This window comes from Hyla sarda, chromosome 9, assembly GCF_029499605.1.
Source record: "Hyla sarda isolate aHylSar1 chromosome 9, aHylSar1.hap1, whole genome shotgun sequence".
Taxonomy (NCBI): Eukaryota; Metazoa; Chordata; class Amphibia; order Anura; family Hylidae; genus Hyla; species Hyla sarda.
This window is the reverse complement of record NC_079197.1, coordinates 87,547,085-87,567,249: the sequence shown is the minus strand read 5'-3', so window position 1 is coordinate 87,567,249 and position 20,165 is coordinate 87,547,085. Positions and strand designations below refer to the sequence as shown.

Genomic DNA, 20,165 nt, shown 5'->3' with positions numbered 1-20,165 from the left:
AACAAATGAAAGTTAATGATTTTTCTCAAATTAGAAATAGAAAATGGCGATTAAAGTACAGTAACCCCCTGACCTACGATGGCCCCGACATATGATAAAATCGACATACGATGGCCTCTCAGAGGCCATCGCATGTCGATGTCAGCATCGACATACAATGCTTTTCTATGTCGGGGCCATCGCATTAACTGCTATCCGACAGCGGAAAATGCTGAAGCTGCTGTCGGATAGCAGTTTAAGCATCCCGGACATGTTCACTTACCTATCCCCGCTGCTCCGGGTCCACTTCGCGATCCTCCGGCGTCTTCTGCATCTTCTCTGGGGTTCGGGCCTCGCTTTCCGGCGTCGTTATTACGTCACTATGCACGCCGTGCGCGCGCAGCAGCGTAATAACGTCACCAGAAACCGAGGCCCGGACCCTGCGAAAGATGCAGAAGAAGCCGGAGGATCCCGAAGAAGACGCCGGAATAGTGGGACAGCATCGGGAGCCCCTGGGACAGCATCGGGAGTGGTGAGGACGCGGTCCGGAGCGGCGGGGACAGGTGAGTACAGCTTCCTATACTTTACATTGCACGGATACCTCAACATACGATGGATTCGACAAACGATGGGTCGTTTGGAACGAATTACCATCGTATGTTGAGGGATCACTGTATAACTGTCACTGATAAAAACGTTTGACGTGTCAGGGAAACATGCAAAGCATGTTAAGTCCAACATTATAGTGTTCCCATACCAAAACAAAAGTTCCAATTTAAGAAAAAAACAGGTCGACATTATTGGCTGATGCCAGTTGCTCCATAATAGGTGGAAAATTCCTTCCCGACTCCAAATATGGTAAACAGAATAAATCCCTGGATCAACGTTCTGTCCCTATAGATCTAGAATCCATAACCTGTAATGTTGTTCTCCAAAAATGCATCCAGACCCCTTTTGAATTCTTTTACAGAGTTCCCCATGAACACCTCCTCCGGGAGAGAATTCCACAGTCTCACTGCTCTTACAGTAAAGAACCCCCATCTGTGCTGGTGTAGAAACCTTCTTTCCTCTAAACTTATAGATACAGTCTTGGGTATATATAGGTCATGGGAGAGATCTCTGTACTGTCCCCTGATATATTTATACATAGTTATTAGGTCTCCCCTAAACCTTCTTTTTTCTAAACTAAATAACCCTAATTCTGATCATCTTTCTGGGTACTGTAGTCCTCCCATTCCCCGTATTACCCTGGTTGCCCGTCTTTGAACCCTCTCCAGCTCCACTATATCTATCTTGTACACTGGTGCCCAGTACTGTACACGGTATTCTATGTGTGGTCTGACTAGTGATTTGTACAGCGCTAGAATTATTTCCTTGTTGTGGGCATCTATGCCCCTATTGATGCACCCCATTATTTTATTAGACTTGGCAGCAGCTGCCTGACACTGGTTGCTGCAAGTACATTTATAGTCAACTAAAATTCCCTGGATTTTCCCATTTAAAACACATTCCCGGCCTGGATTTTTTTTATCCCCCTGTGTATTGTTTATCATAATAGAAGTCAGTCTCAAATAATTTAGGTTTTATAAAAGCCCAAGGAGGAACAGCAAAATATCTAACAGGGATTTTCTTTAGTTAATGGCTTCATAATTTTTTTTCCTCTACTTAATCTATATAAAAACATCTGCTGTTAAAGCATTACTGCCATTTAAAACAACATTTGACATGTAGATCAGAAGTGTGGAAAGTTGTTGATCGTACTGGGTCTCGCTCCTGAGACCCGCTGCTATTATGAATTGTTAGCTGAGGAAGCGGAGGAGGCATTCCGCCAGGGAGAGCAGCGCAATAACTGGTGATTGCAGTGTCTTAGGAGGGATACCTGGTTTGATCAACAACCTTTCACACGTCTAATCTACGTGTCAGAAATTGTTTTATTGACAAGAACACTTTACCTTTCAAAATTTCCTTCCATGTGTCTGAAGGATGTTTCATTTCTTTCTGTTACTGTAATTTGTCTATTTGTGGCCATATACATGAAAGTAATGTCAGCCGGACCTGCTGATCCTCTTCTGTAAGATGGCCTCCTGATCCTCTTCTGTATGATGGCCTCCTGATCCTCTTCTGTATGATGGCCTCCTGATCCTCTTCTGTATGATGGCCTCCTGATCCTCTTCTGTATGATGGCCTGCTGATCATCTTCTGTATGATGGCCTCCTGATCATCTTTTGTATGATGGCCTGCTGATCATCTTTTGTATGATGGCCTGCTGATCATCTTCTGTATGATGGCCTCCTGATCATCTTCTGTATGATGGCCTGCTGATCATCTTTTGTATGATGACCCGCTGATCATCTTCTGTATGATGACCTCCTGATCATCTTCTGTATGATGGCCTCCTGATCATCTTCTGTATGATGGCCTGCTGATCATCTTCTGTATGATGGCCTGCTGATCATCTTCTGTATGATGGCCTGCTGATCATCTTCTGTATGATGGCCTGCTGATCATCTTTTGTATGATGACCCGCTGATCATCTTCTGTATGATGACCCGCTGATCATCTTCTGTATGATGGCCTCCTGATCATCTTCTGTATGATGGCCTCCTGATCATCTTCTGTATGATGGCCTCCTGATCATCTTCTGTATGATGGCCTCCTGATCATCTTCTGTATGATGGCCTCCTGATCATCTTCTGTATGATGGCCTCCTGATCATCTTCTGTATGATGGCCTCCTGATCATCTTCTGTATGATGGCCTCCTGATCATCTTCTGTATGATGGCCTGCTGATCATCTTCTGTATGATGGCCTCCTGATCATCCGTTGACATCTCCTGTTGGATTTCAGTCCTTTTGTTCTCAGGAAAGTAAGCTGCCCAGCACGTTCAACTGAGTGTCCATGTATATGGGGTATCGGAGAGGTCAGGCAATTGAGTTTTCGACAGCTATTTAAGGTGTACAGCAAACTTTAATGTGGCGATTCCATAACATTTGCCAATAGGTTGTATTGGTGACTGCTTTGTCTCTGTGTGGTGTGTCAGCATTGTGTGACTCAGTGTGGGGGAGTGTTTATCCAGCTTAGATTTGCAGTTTATTATATGTATTGCTCTCTTCCAAAATGGGAGCGGGACAAGATACTGTACAACAGCTGACTCATCCTTGGCTGGGTCCTTGAAATCCAACAAAATTCAGGCTTTAGAAACAAAATATGAACATGTTTGTCCTCTTAGCTATTAAATTGTGTGTATAGATGGGTATAAGTATATTTAATGTGTGTGTGTGTGTATGTATATGTAGTATGTATATAATATATATTAATATGAATAATTTAAAAAAATTGTATTCTATATACAGACTTTTGAAGAACTACAGGGTGAGCCTACATGTCGAAAACTATGGAATGCCACAACTAATCTAGAGTGGATTATAGCACAAGTCAAGGAGTTAGTGCAGCAGAACAGGTAATGCAGTACGGGTGATTGGTTTTAAGCAGTGGTGTATAAAGAAAATCCTATGTGCTTTTGACCATGGTTAAGAAAGTCATACACAAAATAATATTTTTTGGGATATTTCTTTCTTGAAGTAAAAGAGACTAGAGCTCAGTGATACGTTTCGGGGGTGGTGGGGAGCTGTATGCACTTCTACTTCAATTATGAAATATCTATAAAAGAAACTTTGCATCTCTGTGAAGATTTATGTGGCACGACAATCATAGAGCCTTTCTTTACACTGATATTGCCAGCATATATAGAAGATTACATTTTATGCAGACTCATGTTTGTTTGTTTTTTTTATTCCCCCAGCATACAGATTGCAGTAGATGTTCTCCTTGAAGATGGTTTCCTTATACCTACTGGGAAACAGCTATCGACCCTGAAGACAGAGCCAGGTAGTCTATTATGTGAAATATCCCTCAAATCACTGGTTAATATTGGTGGTTAAGTATTATGGGAAGGGAGTTCTAGTTGGACAGAGCATGATCTAATGTGTTAGTTCAGGTTTAAAACCTCTGCATTGTGCAGCACTTAAAGTAGTACTCTGGTGCCGACTATTCCTCCTCTGTGAAAATAAACTTTCACTCCCCTTCCTGCATTCCCCCGGAGTGCTGCTAGAGCTGATCGGTCCTCCGGTCCTGTCTTCTGCCTTCTTTTTATGTGCACGAATCGTGACAGACCACTCAACCTATCACCGGCTGCAGTGATGTCCTGCCTCGGCCGATGATAGGCTGAGTGCCGTGCACATGAAGAAGGCAGAAGACTGGACCAGAGGACTGATCAGCTGTAGCAGTGCCCCGGGGGAACACAGGAAGGGGAGTGAAAGTTTATTTAAATTTTTTTTTTTTCAGTGTGGGTACAACGGAGGATTAATCTGCATTAGAGTACTCCTTTAAAACCAGAGCTTGAGTGGATGGACACCATCTACAAACAACCTGCACTTGGGAGGTGCACAATAAGGAGAGCCTTTTCTGTCTCCATTATTGAGAACACTCCCAGTGGTGCCGAGTGTCCTTTTTCATATGAAGCACTAGCACTGTATGCGGCCCTCTAAGCTCTAGTTGCCTATGGTAATCAGGAGAATAGAAATGGAAAATCCAGCACTTCTATTTGGTAAAATCCAGTCTTTACATGCACATTTTGCTAATAGAATCCATATAACAAAGCCTCATGTGTAAAGCTGCTTAGGTTTTTCCCAACCATGGTGCCTCCAGTGGCTGCAAAACTACATCTCCCAGCATGCCCGGACAGCCAAAGGCTGTCCGGGCATGCTGGGAGATGTAGTTTTGCAACAGCTGAAGGCACCCTGGTTGGGAAACACTGCTCTATGCTCCGAGGCGTAACCTAAAGGAGGAAAGCAGATTTGCACATTTGCACATAGATTTTTGCATTATGGCTGGAAATTCCCCTTCTAAACAAGTTGACGCAAGTCTGGTGACTGAAGACCTGACATTCAGCTGGGGGAAGTAATTATTGTATTATCTGGCACACATACCACCGGGCTCAGAGAGGTGTACTGACCTGCCCCTGAGGTTGTTTCCAATTTTAAAGGGAACCTGCCATCACTTTCATGCTACCTGAACCATGAAATATTGGGCAGTCTTTGGTGGCTTCTGCTGGTCTTAGGAATTAAGTGGCTTTTATTGGTTTTGCGATCTCTGTACCAAAAAATTAAGGGATCTATCAATAAAGGCCAGCAGGGATGGAAGAGGCCACTGGGGACCACACTTTTTTATCAACATATAGAGACGGGAACAGGTTAAAAACTGCTGATAAAAATGGCTGGGAAATTTGACCTCTCCCAGTTTAAAGCCTGTTGTAAGCTAGTGTTTCTCATATCACAGCACATTTATTAAAGGTTGTAGTAAAATAAGCGAGTATATATGTGTGTACTCTTGTCCTGACTCGTTCTAGTATACTGTATTATTAGTAAGTGGTGGGGTCTGGCTCTCGGACCCCCAGTGAACAGTGATTCTCTTGGTTCCTTGATGTTTACATCACTTACCCATACTTTCAGATGTGCTGGGTTATATCAATGGGGCTCATTTATAGTAAATCATGTTGATCCCAGAGAGTCCATTGAGCTTATTGCACATTGATTTAGTGGTGTAAGAAACATGCAAAATGTGAATAGACCAAAAATATTATCCCATAAAAAAAAAAAATACTTAGGTAGTTTGAATTGATGGATATAACTAGTTGTTCTTCCATCTGTGGGAAGTTCTGGTCTTTCTCTCTCTCTCTCCAGAGTGTATTTCTTCCCAGTGATTGTGTTGTTGGTTACTATTCCTGTGCTTTATAGATCAAGATGAAGACCTTCGCCTCCCCCGCACCCTCCTACGTTTCTGGCAGCCGCTACTAAAGGTTTTACACTCCCAGGCGTTCACTCAGGAGTTACTGGAGAAAATGTGTAGTGGCCTAGGGAAGTCCAAGGAGAAGAACATGAAGACACGACAATACTACCTCAGCTGCTGGATCTCAGAAATATTAACAGCCAACTATAGAGCAGGTGGGTGGGGTGTTTATGGGCTCCTTGACTGAGGCTTACTATATGTAGTATGAGGTCTTCTCCAGAACTTTTGGTTGTTGCACATCTGTTCTCAATGTGGCATCCAGCAACAAGTTTTACTGCCCGTTCTCTGGTGTTATAGACTGCTTTCCAATGACTGAGTCCAGGTAGGAGCTGAATACTTGATGCCAACAACCAAATGAGGCATCTTCCTTTATAGGGGTTTTTGCCTGCCCTTGGATCAACACAGTAGGATTATAGGTTGAACTTGATGTACTCTTGTCTTCTTTGTGAACTATGTAAATTTTCCATCTTTTTGTTCTGACTTCTTCTAGTCTGTCTCTTTTTGCACTAAGTTTATGGCTCCTTATTGGCCGTAGTAAATCAGCCTTAGGGTATGTTCACACTGCGGAATTCCGCGGTGTGAACTTAACATTAGTGTGAATGGGTCTCCGCGAGACCCGTTCACACTGCGGAATTTCAGCGGCGGACAATTCCACCGCTGAAATTGTTCCGCCCAAAGAAAGAACATGTTCATTGTTTGCGCGGAAGTCGGAGTACTGCATAGCCATCAATGGTGATGGCGCAGTGCCGTGCGGTCCTAGAGCCGCCATCGGCTGCCAGGCTGAATCTCCGATCGCGGAATTCTGCGAGCGGAGATTCCGTTCACTCTCTGTAGTGTGAAGATACCCTTACGCTGATAAAGAGGATTCCTAAAGATAAATGGCTTCTCTACATCTCATGGATTGTTATGACCATGATCCTTATAATTAAAAAATTTTTTTTAGAATTCTTGCTTTCTTTTCAGATAAGAAAAACATGGTTGGTTCTCGTAACCCAACACCTGTGAAAAGCAAATTGAAGCTGTTTACTCACAGTGTTTCCTTGCAATGGAAAAACCTGATGCAGAAGTGCCTTCAATTTCCCTGCCAGACTACCCCACAACTTTTACAGCTGTAAGTAGAGGTTGAAGGTTAAAGCACAAAAGAAATTGCAGAACAGACAAACATATTATGTAAATCCAGCCAATAAGCATACATTCACACCCACATAACCTGCTGCGGATTTCCTGCAGACCCATTGAAGTCAATGGGTAGCAACATAATCTGCTTGCAGAATTTCTGCTGCTGGCACATTCACACTACAAAATGTTTGCCCTGAGAAATTCTGCGTGAATATTACGTGCAAGCAGGACCGCACCGTCCTCGTTCATGGCAATGCATGTCCGTGGAGAATTAATTTAATTCTTTTGACTGAAATTGAAATTCAGCAGTGTGCACATTGGTGCAGAATCCTGCTAAATTCTGGTGCAGCAGCCTCCCATTGTTTTTAATAGGATTCTGCTCTGAAATTCTTTAGTATGAATGTGTCCTAATGGTAACTGTCACCAGGAGGACAAAGAGAGGCTAGTGGATGTATCTGTGTCCAAGGAAACAGGCCACATGTACACAGGCACTGACTGACTTAGTCTTTACAGAAGCTATTAAATAACTACTATTTGGTGGCATATATATCATGTGTAAGCATTTTAGATAAGTTTAAACTTTTTTTTTATTATGAATGTCCCCGTTTTAGGATTTTTTCAAATATGAAGACACTCTTGCCTGTCACCACCCAGGAGAAGCTGCTGTGTCTGTGCTCTATATACATCCAAGATGAAGGCTCTGATGGCTCTGTAGACTATAGTGACCAGCCTATTTACACCGTGGAGAGCTTACAGTGGAGAATAAAGCAGGATTCTAAAACAAGATCCCTTAGACACTGGGAAAGATCACAAGCCGACGAGGAGGAAGAGATGAGTGAACACACGGAGGATGAGGAGATGATCACAGAGTCTTACGAAGATGAATACATTCAGATGATAAATAGGAAGGCTGCGAAAGAGAGAAGAGCAGCTCTAGAGGGCTCTGTCTGGGGAGTCAGCTCAGGTATTAGCAGCTAAGTATATAACAAATTCTCACACCAAATATGCAAGGAGTGCTTTATTGACAGGAAGAAGCAGATTGTGAATGTATATATGTATAGATACATCAGGTGTGGCTTTATGGGCAGAGCTGCTTCTGCTTTGCTTTTTATGTGAACCTCTCCTCCGTTTTGGTCAAAACTAATCTTATTGTATGAGTTTGACAATACTATTTTTGATTTTAAATACATTTGAATATAGTAAGGACTGCATTCTTCTATTTTATTCCAGAACTTGTAAAGTGGGGCGAGTATCCACTAGGAGTAGTACCAGGACAGACTGAAGACCCTGGCTGCCTCTTGATTGACAGTTACTCTATGACGTCTGTGCTGGAACAGCAGGACTCGGAGTCTCGAAGTATCAAAATAAGGTTAGCAGCAATTTAGTTTTTTTAAGACTGTCACAAATTAGTTATATGCAATAGATGATGATTGGCCAAACTTGCTGATTTTGGTGGGCTCTGCTTACCATCTAATGTATATGTTGGCTTTTAGACAGAGGAGGAGACAGCAGCTAATTTCAGCACACCTGACTCTTGTTACCAGGGAAGAGAAGTCCCTAATAGAGGTGTTTGGCAGGGCCTGAAAGGGGTACTCTGCCCCTAGACATCTTTTGGAAAGGGGATTAGATGTCTGATCGCTGGGGTCTTGCCACTGAGAACCCCCAAGATCTCTCCTGCAGCACCCCTGTCATCTGGCGCACAGAGCGAGCTTCACTCCGTGCCTAATGACTGGCAATGCAGATGCTGTAGGATCGTCACGCCCCGCCCCCTTAATGCAAGTCTATGGGAGGGGGCGTGGCGCCACCCCCCCCCCTCCCATAGACTTTCATTAGGGGATGGGGCGTGATTATCCTATGGCCCCTGCTTCATCCCCAGTGGCGGGACCCCAGCGATCAGACATCTTATCCTTTTGAATAGGGGTAAGAGGTCTAGGGGTGGAGTACCCCTTTATACCCTTCCGCATTGAAAACTGATTATTGCACATAAATAGTAAAGGGAAAAACGGTAACACAGAATCACAGCAAAAAATAAATCTAGAAAAACACATTTCAAATAAGTTGTAAATCTAATTTTACATTTTACTCGGTGAAACCCGCGTTTTTCTGGATTTTTGTTGTTCTGTCTCTCACTGGTCAAATAAACCTATGTTGGTTAGTGGGCAAAACGTGGGTACAAATTTTAATCCTTATTCGGTTTGAAAAATGATGTCCAGTTGCAACCGTTTATAAGCAAAAAAACGTATACGTTTTTAACTTTTCACTCCATAATGAATAAAGTTTCACTTGTTTGATTGCACAGTTTTTTTTTCTTGGTATTTCAAAGTCAAAAACCAGATGGTGAAAACCGGATGGAACTGTACGCACATACGGTTCTGTACGGTTCCCATTGACTCCCATGTTGAAAAAAATAAAAAAAACATACAGTTTCAATGCGGTTTTTCACCCAGACCAAAAACAGTGGTAGGCTACAGTTTTGGGTATGGGAAAAAAAAAAATGACAAAACCGTACAGGATGCAAAACGGACACAACCAGATCCATTGTTTGGCATATGGTGTTCAATGGAGAGTCAATGCATATGGTTTTCAATACGGTTCCATACGGTTTTCAAATTGAAAACGTATACGGGAACCGTATTGCAAAAATGTGGTGTGACCCCAGCCTAAGAGAGATCTGTCACTGATGGGTATATAAGGTGTATGGGCAGCTAAAAGTCATGGTCCCTAACGGTTTTCTGTTTTAACTTGACAGCTATTATATTAAACATGGTGTAGCTAAACAATACCTGCTGTGAATGAGAATAAACAGGTCACGTTATTGATGTCAGTAACAGATATTCTACAAATGCTGGCAGCTGCCCTACTGGGGTTGTCACGCCCCCTCCCATAGAGTTGCATTAAGGGGGCGTGGCCGTGATGTCACGAGGGGGCGTGGCTGACCCCCGCAGCACGAAAACAGCATTCGGAACATTTAGCTCAGATCGCTGATCAGTGGAGTACCCCTTTATGACCAGTTACCTGTTTTTGTTGAATTGTCTGTTCTTAAACATATGTTTATATGTCTGCAGTAACTCCCCTACTATCACCACTGCGGCCGACAATACGTATTGGAACCAGAGTGAACTAAATCACATTAAAGCTGGACTGCGGCTCTTCTGAAGACCTGTATGCACCTGTACAGAACCAGTCACGTTGGACTTGGCAAGGATTGTCTTGCGGTTACAGCAGGACATTTATTTTTTCCCCAGTCTCCTTTTTAATATTTACTTTGTATGTTCAGTTCTTTCCCACTCTCTATCAGAGCTCTTCATCTTTAAACCTTTATTTTAGAACAGATCAAGTGGGGTGCATATTTTTATAATGCAAATTCTAGATACAGGAGGTGTACAAATGTTAAACCCCTTACTGTTGTTTTTTTTTTTTTTTATATGATTCTTTCACATGGTACGAAGGCCCCGTTCACACTGAGGAATTCTCCCTTAAAAAATCCCGCCGCAGAATTTCCGGGTTTCTTTTCCATGCGGAATTGATGCAGAAATATAGGAGGAAACTTTTTTTTTGCTGGATGACAACCACCAATGAAAAAAAAATTTGCGCAAAATTTTCGTGTGAATTCTTCACAAAAACAGTGTCAGACGGAAAACATTTTTACAATTGAGTTCTATGGGATTCTGCTTGTGGATTCTGCTTGAAGAATGGACCTGCTCTTTCTTCAAGCGGTGAGGAATTCCGCCACAGAATTCTGCGAGCAGAATTTCCGCAGTGTGAACGAAAAAGAGCAATATACATTAAGGTCTATGGGAAGAAAAGATGTTATATTTTTTTCAAGCAGAGAATTCATGAGGAATTACTCGAGTAAATTCCTTGTGAATTTCTCATTGTGAACGGACCCTAAAGAGGAAAAAAATCATATCAACTGGTGCCAGAAAGTTATATGGATTTGAAAATGATTTCTGTTTAAAATATTATGCCTTCTATGGTATCAATCTAAGGAAGTGGTGAATGCATCCTGCTATGCACTTTTATTTTACTTAACAATAAACTATCTACTGAATATACCCACTTTTATTCTGGTTTGGATAATTTTCAAACCCTGGGCGACGAACAGCGCCTGATCAAGAGGTCGTCTTCTTCCTTCATTATTTTCTAGGTACTGACCAGAACAGGAGCATATCCCCATAGCAAACTTCTCCTACTCAGGACAGTTCCTGACCTGGACAGAGGTGTCAGCAGAGAGCACTGTGGTCAGACAGAAAAGAACGATACAACTTCTTCTGTAGTACTCAGCAGCTGATAAGTACTGGAAGGATTAAGATTTTTAAATAGAAGTCATTTACAAATTTGTTTAACTTTCTGGCACCAGTTGTTTTGAAAACATGTTTTTCCTCCGGCGTACCCCTTTTAAGTGTGTTGTTTTTTTGTTTGTTTTTTGCGTAAGGCTATATTTGACTTCTGTTACAACATCAAATTAAATGTTTTACAACCATGGAACTGGTGTTTTTATTAGTGGCACAAGCCTTTTACAGGATCAGAGACAAACTGAATATATAACAGCTGTGTATGTAAGGTTGGTGATCCTAAGGATTCTTGTCTCAACCCAATTAAAGAAGTCCAGTTCTAAACAAGGACAAAAATAAAATCCAACTGAAGGCTTCCACAGGAATTACACCAGACACTGAACCACTCCTCCATGACTAGAATTGTGTTTTACACGTTACCTGGAGATGGAAACATAGGGGGAGATTTGGCAAAACCTGTCTAGAGGAAGAGTAGTGCAATTGCCCATAGCAACTAATCAGATCACTTTTCATTTTTCAGAGGCCCTTTTTAAAAATGAAAGAAGCGATCTGATTGGTTGCTATGGGCAACTGCACTACTCTTCCTCTACACTTGTTTATATAAATCTCCCCAATAGTTATCGCAGTTTTAGACATTTCAGCCCAAGGGAACCACTCATTCAAGAGGTACTCCTCTCCTGGACATCTTCTCCCCTATCCAAAGGAACACTGAACACTGATGCTTGGAGCTTCCGTGTTTGTGATGTCACACCGCTCCCTCCATTCATGTCTATGGGAGGAGGCGTGACTGCACTGGGCGGAGTTCCAGATGACTGGGTGCCGTGTCGGAGATCGCTGGGAAGTCCCAGTGGCCAGATCCCCCTCGATCAGTCATCCTATGTCTAGAAACTGAGTACCCCTTTAAAATTTGACGTGTAAAGGATTTTATAGAATGGTTCATATTTGTTTACCAGACAAATCCAGTGTGGCAGTAATGATGATTTTTCTAGTACAAAAGAGCAAAATATAAAGAAGAAAAATATCCTTTTTTTTTTTTTCTAAGATCCTTGCACCATTTTATCTATGATTACTAAGATGCAGATCTGAGGTGAGAGAAGTCTGGGGAATTTAAAGAATAGATAAAAATGGAGCTAGCTTGGTGCAGGATCAGATTTCATGAAAACAGGAACCCACTGAGATGCTGAATCATAAATGTCTAATGCAAAAAAAAAAAAAAAAAACATGGGGTAAAGAGGTTTCACTATCGGCTCCATTGGGGGACAAAGACCGTGGGAGTATGCTGCTGTCTCTAGGAGGTGTGACACTATGGTAATAAAAAAAAAGTCGGCTCCTCCCAGCAGAATATACCCGCCTTCAGGCTCTGAGCTAATCAGTATAAGCTTAGTGTCTGAAGGAGGTGGACATGGTCTGGATTTCTCCAGACCAGGTCTTCTGATTTTTTTTTTTATTTTCCTAGTATAGGGACGTGTTAGTTTTTTTTATTCCTTTTTCTTTTCTGTTTTCAGGTGGGGACTCGGGGACTCCGGTTCCCTGTTTCCCCTTTGCGAGTAAGGGGGCACAGACATTGCGTATATGTGCTGTTCACCCCCCCTCGCCAACTGTCAGCGCCTGGGTTGGTACCTCATGGGTCCGGGTCCCCCTATTTCCCTGCTCGCCTCGCTCGCGCATAGCAGCCAGGCGTGATGCAGGTAACAAAAGCTGACTGAAGACTCCATTAGGTAAGTTCTTCTGACTGAGCTAAGTACTTCCCCCCCCCCCCCCCCCTTTTTTTTTCTCCATAGGTACGACTCGCAACCTCTGGAGACCCCCTGTTTTTGGCCCACCCTTCAGGTTATGGGGCTGACTTACACAGGGGCTACAATTTTATTCTGGGGGAGCAGTGGCACCTAAGGGGGCATGTAATATATGGGGCACTTCACTTTATGTGTGTGTGTTTGGTGCAACTACGTCTACAGCGCCTTATATGTGGCTGTCAGCTGCGACGCTGCTTTGGGCCGGGCCCTCTCAGCGCCGGCTTGCTTTCGCTTTGCCGGCAGCGCCTTATACGCGGCTGACAGCCGCGACACTGCTATGAGCTGGGCGCTTCAGCGCCGGCTTACTTTCCCTTTCTCCGGCAGAGAGGTGTTTAGGCCGCCCGCTCTATTCCCCCGAGTGCATATGCGGCTGACATGAGCGCTCGGGACAAGGAGCGGGCGCCATGACAGTTCTTCTCGGCCTGTCTGTAGCTCCGCCCACAGGGCTGGGAGCTCTCAGAGGCGCGAAGCAGCCTCCAATCAGCGCCGTGGGTACGATTTTCAGTCAGAAGGGGTCCGTTAGTTAGTGCCTTGCTTCAGGCACGCCCCTCTCTTCCTATTGGCTGGCCTGTTCATTCACTCTAGCTGCACGGAACGAGTTCTCCTCACTGCAGCTGACAGGGGACACAGACTAGGGTGAGAAAGTTCCTGTCTTTTTCCCACATTATGTCCATGCCCAGAGCTGTTCCTCCCTCTAAACAGAAACCTGGAACTTCAGTGATTTATTTTGTCTGTAAGCACTGTAATACCAAGATGTCTGGCTCTGCTGAGCCCACTTGCCCTGCCTGCTCCACTGCTCCCCCAGACCCCCTGGTACCACCTGATGCCCCTTCGGTCCCGGTGGGTTCAGCCGCTCCACCAGCCTGGGTTTCAGCCTGACCCAGTATATGGCTGACTTGACCCAAGTCTCCCGTTCGGTGGATGAGGCCTCCCGGGAAGTGGTGTCCGTCTTGAAGGGGTTTTCCCTGCGCAGTACCTCTGAGAGGGCCCACTCCTCGTCTCCACATACTTCACGCTCTCACAAGCGTACTAGGGGTGCCTCGTCTGACTCTTCCATTGAGTCTTCAGATAGACGTGAGCGTACCCCCCCCCCCCCCCCCCGTCATCTGGGCACAAACGTTGCTCCTCCAGAGGACATTCTCAGTCACAGCTCTGCCTCCAGGACTGCCTCTACTCATTCACATTCCCCTGATAACCCAGTGGATGAGGCTTCCGAGCCGGCTTCTGACTCAGAGGACCGCTCGGACTCAATTGCAACGGTGAACTCATTGGTGACAGCCATAAGATACACCTTTCACTTAGAGGACCCAGGATCTTCGGATGTCAATCCAGGAGTATCCTTTCATCGTGCTAAGTCAGCACCTCAAAGGTTCAGCTCTTACGCTGACTTTGACGACATTCTGGAATCTGCATGGAAACATCCAGACAAGAGGTTCCCGGGAATCGAGACAATTCAAGAATGTTATCCATTTGACAAGGACTTTGTCGTTAAGGTGGTTTCCTCTCCCTCAGTGGATCCACCAATCTCCCGGATCTCTAAGGCGACTACACTGCCTCTGGCAGAGGCCGCTGCCTTCAAGGATCCCAAGGACAAGAAGGTAGAATCCTTAGCGAAGTTTGCTTCTGAAGCAGCTGGCTCTTCTCTTCTTCCCATCTTCGCCTCGACATGGGTGTCCAAGGCCCTGTCGGAGTGGTGCAAAAAGCTCCATCAGGATATCTTAGCGGGATCCCCCCCAGAGGATCTATCTGCTCTGGCTCTCCAATACTCTAAAGCTGGGGACTTTCTGTGCGCAGCTTCCATGCAGTCAGCCCGTTGTTCTGCCTTTGCTGTGGGTCACCTAGCGGCACTCCGCCGCTCTATGTGGCTTAAAGCTTGGAATGTGGATGCCGCTTCCAAAAGGTCTCTCACTGAGCTTCCCTTTACGGGTGGCAGTCTTTTTGGCAAACTCCTTGATGAGATTATCTCTGAGGCAGCAGGAGGTAAGAGTTCCTTGTTACCTCAAAATAAGGCTTGCCCCACTTCCCAAAGGAAGTCCTTTCGGACCTCTGTCTCCAGCAAAGGGTCCGGGCAGGCACCCTCGCGGGACAAGAAGGCTCCCTCGTTCCGGGCACGCCCGTCTTGGAAGTCGAACTCCAACCGGTCCGGCCGTTTTGCGCCCAAATCGGGCAACCGCAAACCCACTTCTGCATGAAGTGAGGCCCCCACCCACGGTTTCTTCTTGGGTGGGAGGTCGTCTCTTGTTTTTTCGAGACATCTGGATCTCACACATTCAGGACTTTTGGGTCAGGGACGTGGTGTCCAACGGTTACCGGATCGAATTCGCCTCTCTTCCGAGGGAAGGCTTTTTTCGATCCCGGGCCCCCTGATCTCCTACTCTGGCGAAGCAATTTCGAGCGGCTCTCCACTCTTTGCTTCTCCAGGGGAACGGTTTCGGGGTTTCTATTCAAATCTTTTTGTGGTCCCCAAGAAGGACTGTTCTGTGCGACCAATCCTAGACCTCAAGCGTCTCAACCGTCACCTTCTCATCCGCCACTTCCGAATGGAATCTCTCCGTTCGGTGGTGGCGGCGTCCCTGGAACAAGGGGAGTTCCTTTCATCGGTGGACATAAAGGATGCCTACCTCCATGTGCCAATATTTCAGGGCCATCATCGGTACCTCCGCTTTGCGGTACCGGAGGGGCACTTTAAATTCGTAGCCCTCCCCTTCGGTCTAGCCACGGCTCCTCGGGTCTTTACAAAGATCCTTGCGCCAGTGATGGGCCTGTTACGGTTGAGGGGAATCTCTGTGATACCCTATCTGGACAACCTTCTCATCAAGGCTCCAACCAGAGCCCAGACTCTGGAGAATCTGGACGTCACTCTCCACACTCTGACTCGCTTCGGGTGGATGGTCAACCGGTACAAGTCAGTCCTCCGTTCTACCCAGTCTCTAACCTTCCTGGGACTTCGATTCGACACGGCCTCTGCCCGAATTTGTCTTCCTCTGGACAAATGTCTGGCGCTCCGGTCAGGGGTCCGCTCCCTTCGGACCCAGGTATCAGTCTCCATCCGCACTTGTATGGAAGTCCTGGGTGGGATGGTGGCAACTATGGAGGCCGTACCCTTTGCCCAGTTTCATTACCGCTCACTTCAACTGGCGATTCTCTCTCAATGGAACAGGTGTCCTCTGTCCCTCGAACGACAGATTGTTCTCCCTCGCAGGGTCCGTCAGTCTCTGCTCTGGTGGCTCCGCTCCCCCCTTCTTCTCCAAGGGCAGTCGTTTCTTCCCCTTCACTGGCAGGTTGTTACAACGGATGCCAGCCTGTCTGGCCGGGGGCGGCGTGTTCAGGGATTGGACGGTTCAGGGACTCTGGTCTCCCCAGGAGACCCTTCTTCCGATAGACATATTGGAATTACGGGCGATTCTTCTTTTGTCTTCTTCATTGGGAGTCCTGTCTTCAGTCCCGTCTTGTCTGCGTTCAGTTGGACAACGCCACGGCCGTGGCGTACATAAATCGACAGGGCGGCACTCGCAACTCTGCAGCCAGGGCCGAGGTGACAAAGATTCTCACCTGGGCGGAAAGCAAGGTTCCGGCCATTTCAGCGATTCACATTCCGGGAGTGCTCATCTGGGAAGCGGACTTCCTCAGTCGGTCCTCACCAGACTCCGGCGAGTGGTCTCTACATCCGGAGGTCTTCGCGGAGCTCTGCGACCTCTGGGGTATTCCGGACGTGGTCCTCTTCGCGTCACGGCACAATCGGAATATCCGTCCTTTTGTGTCCAAGTCCCGGGACCCTCAGGCTCTGGCCGTTGACGCCCTACCATATCTGTTCCCTCTTCTTCAGCTCCTTGCCAGGGTGCTGAGGAAGCTCAAGTCGGAGGACGTTCCCGCCATTCTGGTAGCTCCAGATTGGCCCGAAGGTCGTGGTACGCCGACGTAGTCGGGCTCCTGGACGATGCTCCACTGCGCCTTCTGCTCTGTCCGGACCTGCTCTCTCAGGGTCCTTTTTGCCACCCCAATTGACAGTTGCTGCATTTGACGGCGTGGTGGTTGAGACTGCGGTTTTGAGGGCCTGCGGGTTTTCTTCCCAAGTCATTCACACCATGCTCAAGGCTCGTAAGCCCTCCTCCGCAAGGATTTACCATCGTACTTGGCGGTCTTATTTTCGTTGGTGTGAAGCTCAGGACTTCTCCCCGGTAACCTTCTCGGTTCCCAGTCTTCTCTCCTTTTTGCAGTCGGGGTTTGAACTGGGGTTGTCTCTCAGTTCCCTTAAGGGTCAGGTTTCAGCCCTTGCTGTTCTTTTCCAGCGGCCCCTGGCTTCTAATTCTCATGTCCGGACCTTCCTTCAAGGAGTGGCACACGCTGTTCCTCCTTATCGGTCACCCTCTTCCCCTTGGGACTTGAATTTGGTTCTGAGTGTCCTCCAGGGTGCACCCCTCCGCCTTCTTTCTTGGAAAGTGGCGTTTCTTGTTGCTATCACCTCCATCCGAAGGGTGTCTGAACTGGCAGCTCTTTCCTTCCGTTCTCCGTTTCTGGTGATCCACCAGGATAAGGTTGTTTTCCGGCCAGATCCTTCCTTTCTGTCTAAGGTGGTCTCAGCCTTTCATCTCAATGAGGACATCGTCCTCCCGTCTTTTTGTCCTGCTCCTTCTCATCCTAAGGAGCGCTTACTACACAAGCTGGATGTAGTTCGGGCTGTTCAGTCTTATCTCTCCATTACTTCTTCGTTTCGTTAGTGTGATTCCTTTTTCGTCCTTACGGAAGGTCGTCGCAAGGGACAACCTGCTTCCAAGGCCACCATTTCTCGGTGGATTTGGTCCGCCATTTCGGAAGCTTATCGCTGTAAGGGGAAGATTCCTCCTTTCAGGGTTGTGGCTCATTCTACCTGTTCTGTTGGGACATCCTGGGCTCTCCAGAATAGAGCCTCGGCCTCGCAGATTTGCACACTTTCTCGAGGTTTTACCGAGTTCATACTTTCGCACCAGCTGATGTGTGTCGTAAAGTGTTGCAGGCGGCAGTGGATCGGCCGTCTGCCTGATTGCTTTTCTGCCCACCCAGGGGACGGCTTTGGTACGTCCCACGGTCTGTGTCCCCCCAATGGAGCCGATAGAGAAAAGGAGATTTTTGTTTACTTACCGTAAAATCTCTTTCTCGAAGGATCCATTGGGGGACATAGCTCCTGCCCTTTTTGGGATTTTCCTTTTGGTTCTCTGTCCGAGGGTGTGTTCAGTTATATTTTTTCTTCTGGTTCTCGGACAGTTTTGGGTTTTTCTTTGACCTGTTGGTCTCCTCCTATTGCTCTGGAACTTAAACTGATTAGCTCAGAGCCTGAAGGCGCGTGTATCCTACTGGGAGTAGCTGACTATTTTTTTTTATTACCACAGTGTGTCACCTCCTAGGGACAGCAGCATACACCCACGGTCTGTGTCCCCCAATGGATCCTTCGAGAAAGATTTTACGGTAAGTAAACAAAAATCTCCTTTTATAGACAGGTTTTTCTCTGCCATATTTGGAATACTTCAACTACAGTTTTTAAACAAAAAAAAAAATGGTGTGGAAACCTAGCCTAATACTGTTTATTTGCAGTGTAAAAGGGCAGACACTGATAAAGTTGCTCACCCGATCTAGTAACACCAATTTTTTTCTTTTTTTAAAAATCTTTTTATATTAAGAGCTAAGGAACGTGCTCTCGAATCACCCAAAGTGCAAGAAAAAGTGCACTAAGGATGTGGTCTATCGTAAGCCCTTCTCCGATAGGCGAGAGCTCCCCCCTCCAAACAAACCTTACCCTTCGCCTCCGGACCAAAAGCTACCTGCAAGTTTCCAGGTTCAATGTACCTTTTCGCCGCAGCTACTAAGGGACCACAAATGCTCCCGACATCCCCCTTGGCATTAGCCAAGGTATCTGCCCACAGAGCCGTAAACGGGTTTTGCAAGGAGGTGAGGAACTTGATGGCCAAACGCACCTTTCCTAGACCGCTAGGAAGGACACCCAGAAGGGCTACCGCATCCTAACAATCCTGCGGACACACAACATGCAAAAAGTCACACAGTGAGACAAAAAAGGAAATAAATAAGTGAATGTGTGCAGGTATAGTGCCTGGACATCCGGCAGGATCTATAAAAATGTATCTGATCCTAGCCAGAAGGCCGGAAATCAAGAGGTGAGTGCCACAAGGTGGAGAGTTCATGGTGCGAGTGCTTCCACTCAGTGAGCCAGTACTCCCAGTGAGTTTCGGCACCTCGGGGTCACCACTCCCCGAGGCACTAAAGTACCTCTAGACCCTCTCAGCCTCATGGCGAGACTTAGGGGAAACAAGTCACATTGGGGCAGCCGTTGAGCTGATTCCTCAGAACCAGCCCCGGAATGCCCTGGTACACCTGTCCCCTCAATGCAGCACCCATCCCCACCAACTTGAAACTGATAAGAACAGATACTACACTTGATCTAAGCCAAAAGGCAGAGAAGCTGATCTAGTAACAAATCTTTCACTATACACTGCTATAGAGAGCCACATCACTTAAGCTGGCAAGAGACCAGCCACCAGAACCCGCCCCGAGGACTCAGGTCACAGCAACATTAAATTATGATTACTCAAGAATGTCAGAGCTCCTCAGAGTAATTTATAATGTTCTGCAATCGCAATGCCTGCGCCAGTTTTATGCTTCCTTCAGTTTGGGGAGAATAATACTCATTACCAATTCCATTTACAGAGATCATTTATTCTAAAAACAGCACCATGCCTGCCCTCAGGTTGTGTGTGGTATTACAACTTTGCTTCTTTCACTTCAATGGAACTGAGCTGCAATACAACACTCCACCTAAGGACAGGTTTTGTGCTGCTTTTTATCTCTGGATAACCATTTTGGCACACCTCCTGATCTTCAAACTTTTGAAAAAAGCGGAAAGAATTACTTCCTGGGACCTATAAAACTGAGATATTGGCCCTCATTTACTATTGCAAACCCGACATGTTTTATTGGGTTGTGCGCCAGATTCTGTCGCATTGCGCCAGAAATTCTGTCTGCGCCAGAATTGAAAAAACCCCGACTAACTCTCCATTTTGCTAAGAAAACCCGAAAAAGGGGCGAGGCTGCCGGGAAAAGGGGGCATGGTCTCCGAAAAGGGGCATGTTCCCGACATTTTCAC

At 46.1% G+C, this 20,165-nt stretch overlaps 1 protein-coding gene and 1 pseudogene across 2 annotated transcripts in view; one reads left to right on the top strand and one right to left on the bottom strand.

The window, feature by feature from the left end:
- Window positions 1–11,433, top strand: part of LAS1L (LAS1 like ribosome biogenesis factor) — a 62,156-nt gene extending 50,723 nt beyond the window's left edge. For both annotated transcript variants that reach the window (XM_056538277.1, XM_056538276.1), the window contains exons 7-13: window positions 3,333–3,439; window positions 3,782–3,867; window positions 5,775–5,981; window positions 6,790–6,937; window positions 7,557–7,909; window positions 8,176–8,314; window positions 10,011–11,433. In XM_056538277.1, the coding sequence (XP_056394252.1) occupies window positions 3,333–3,439; window positions 3,782–3,867; window positions 5,775–5,981; window positions 6,790–6,937; window positions 7,557–7,909; window positions 8,176–8,314; window positions 10,011–10,101 (1,131 nt within the window). In that variant the 3' untranslated portion in view covers window positions 10,102–11,433. The remainder of the gene's footprint in view (window positions 1–3,332; window positions 3,440–3,781; window positions 3,868–5,774; window positions 5,982–6,789; window positions 6,938–7,556; window positions 7,910–8,175; window positions 8,315–10,010) is intronic.
- A 7,896-nt stretch (window positions 11,434–19,329) lies between these two features.
- Window positions 19,330–19,488, bottom strand: LOC130292115 (U2 spliceosomal RNA; annotated as a pseudogene).
- Between the last annotated feature and the right edge of the window lie 677 nt (window positions 19,489–20,165).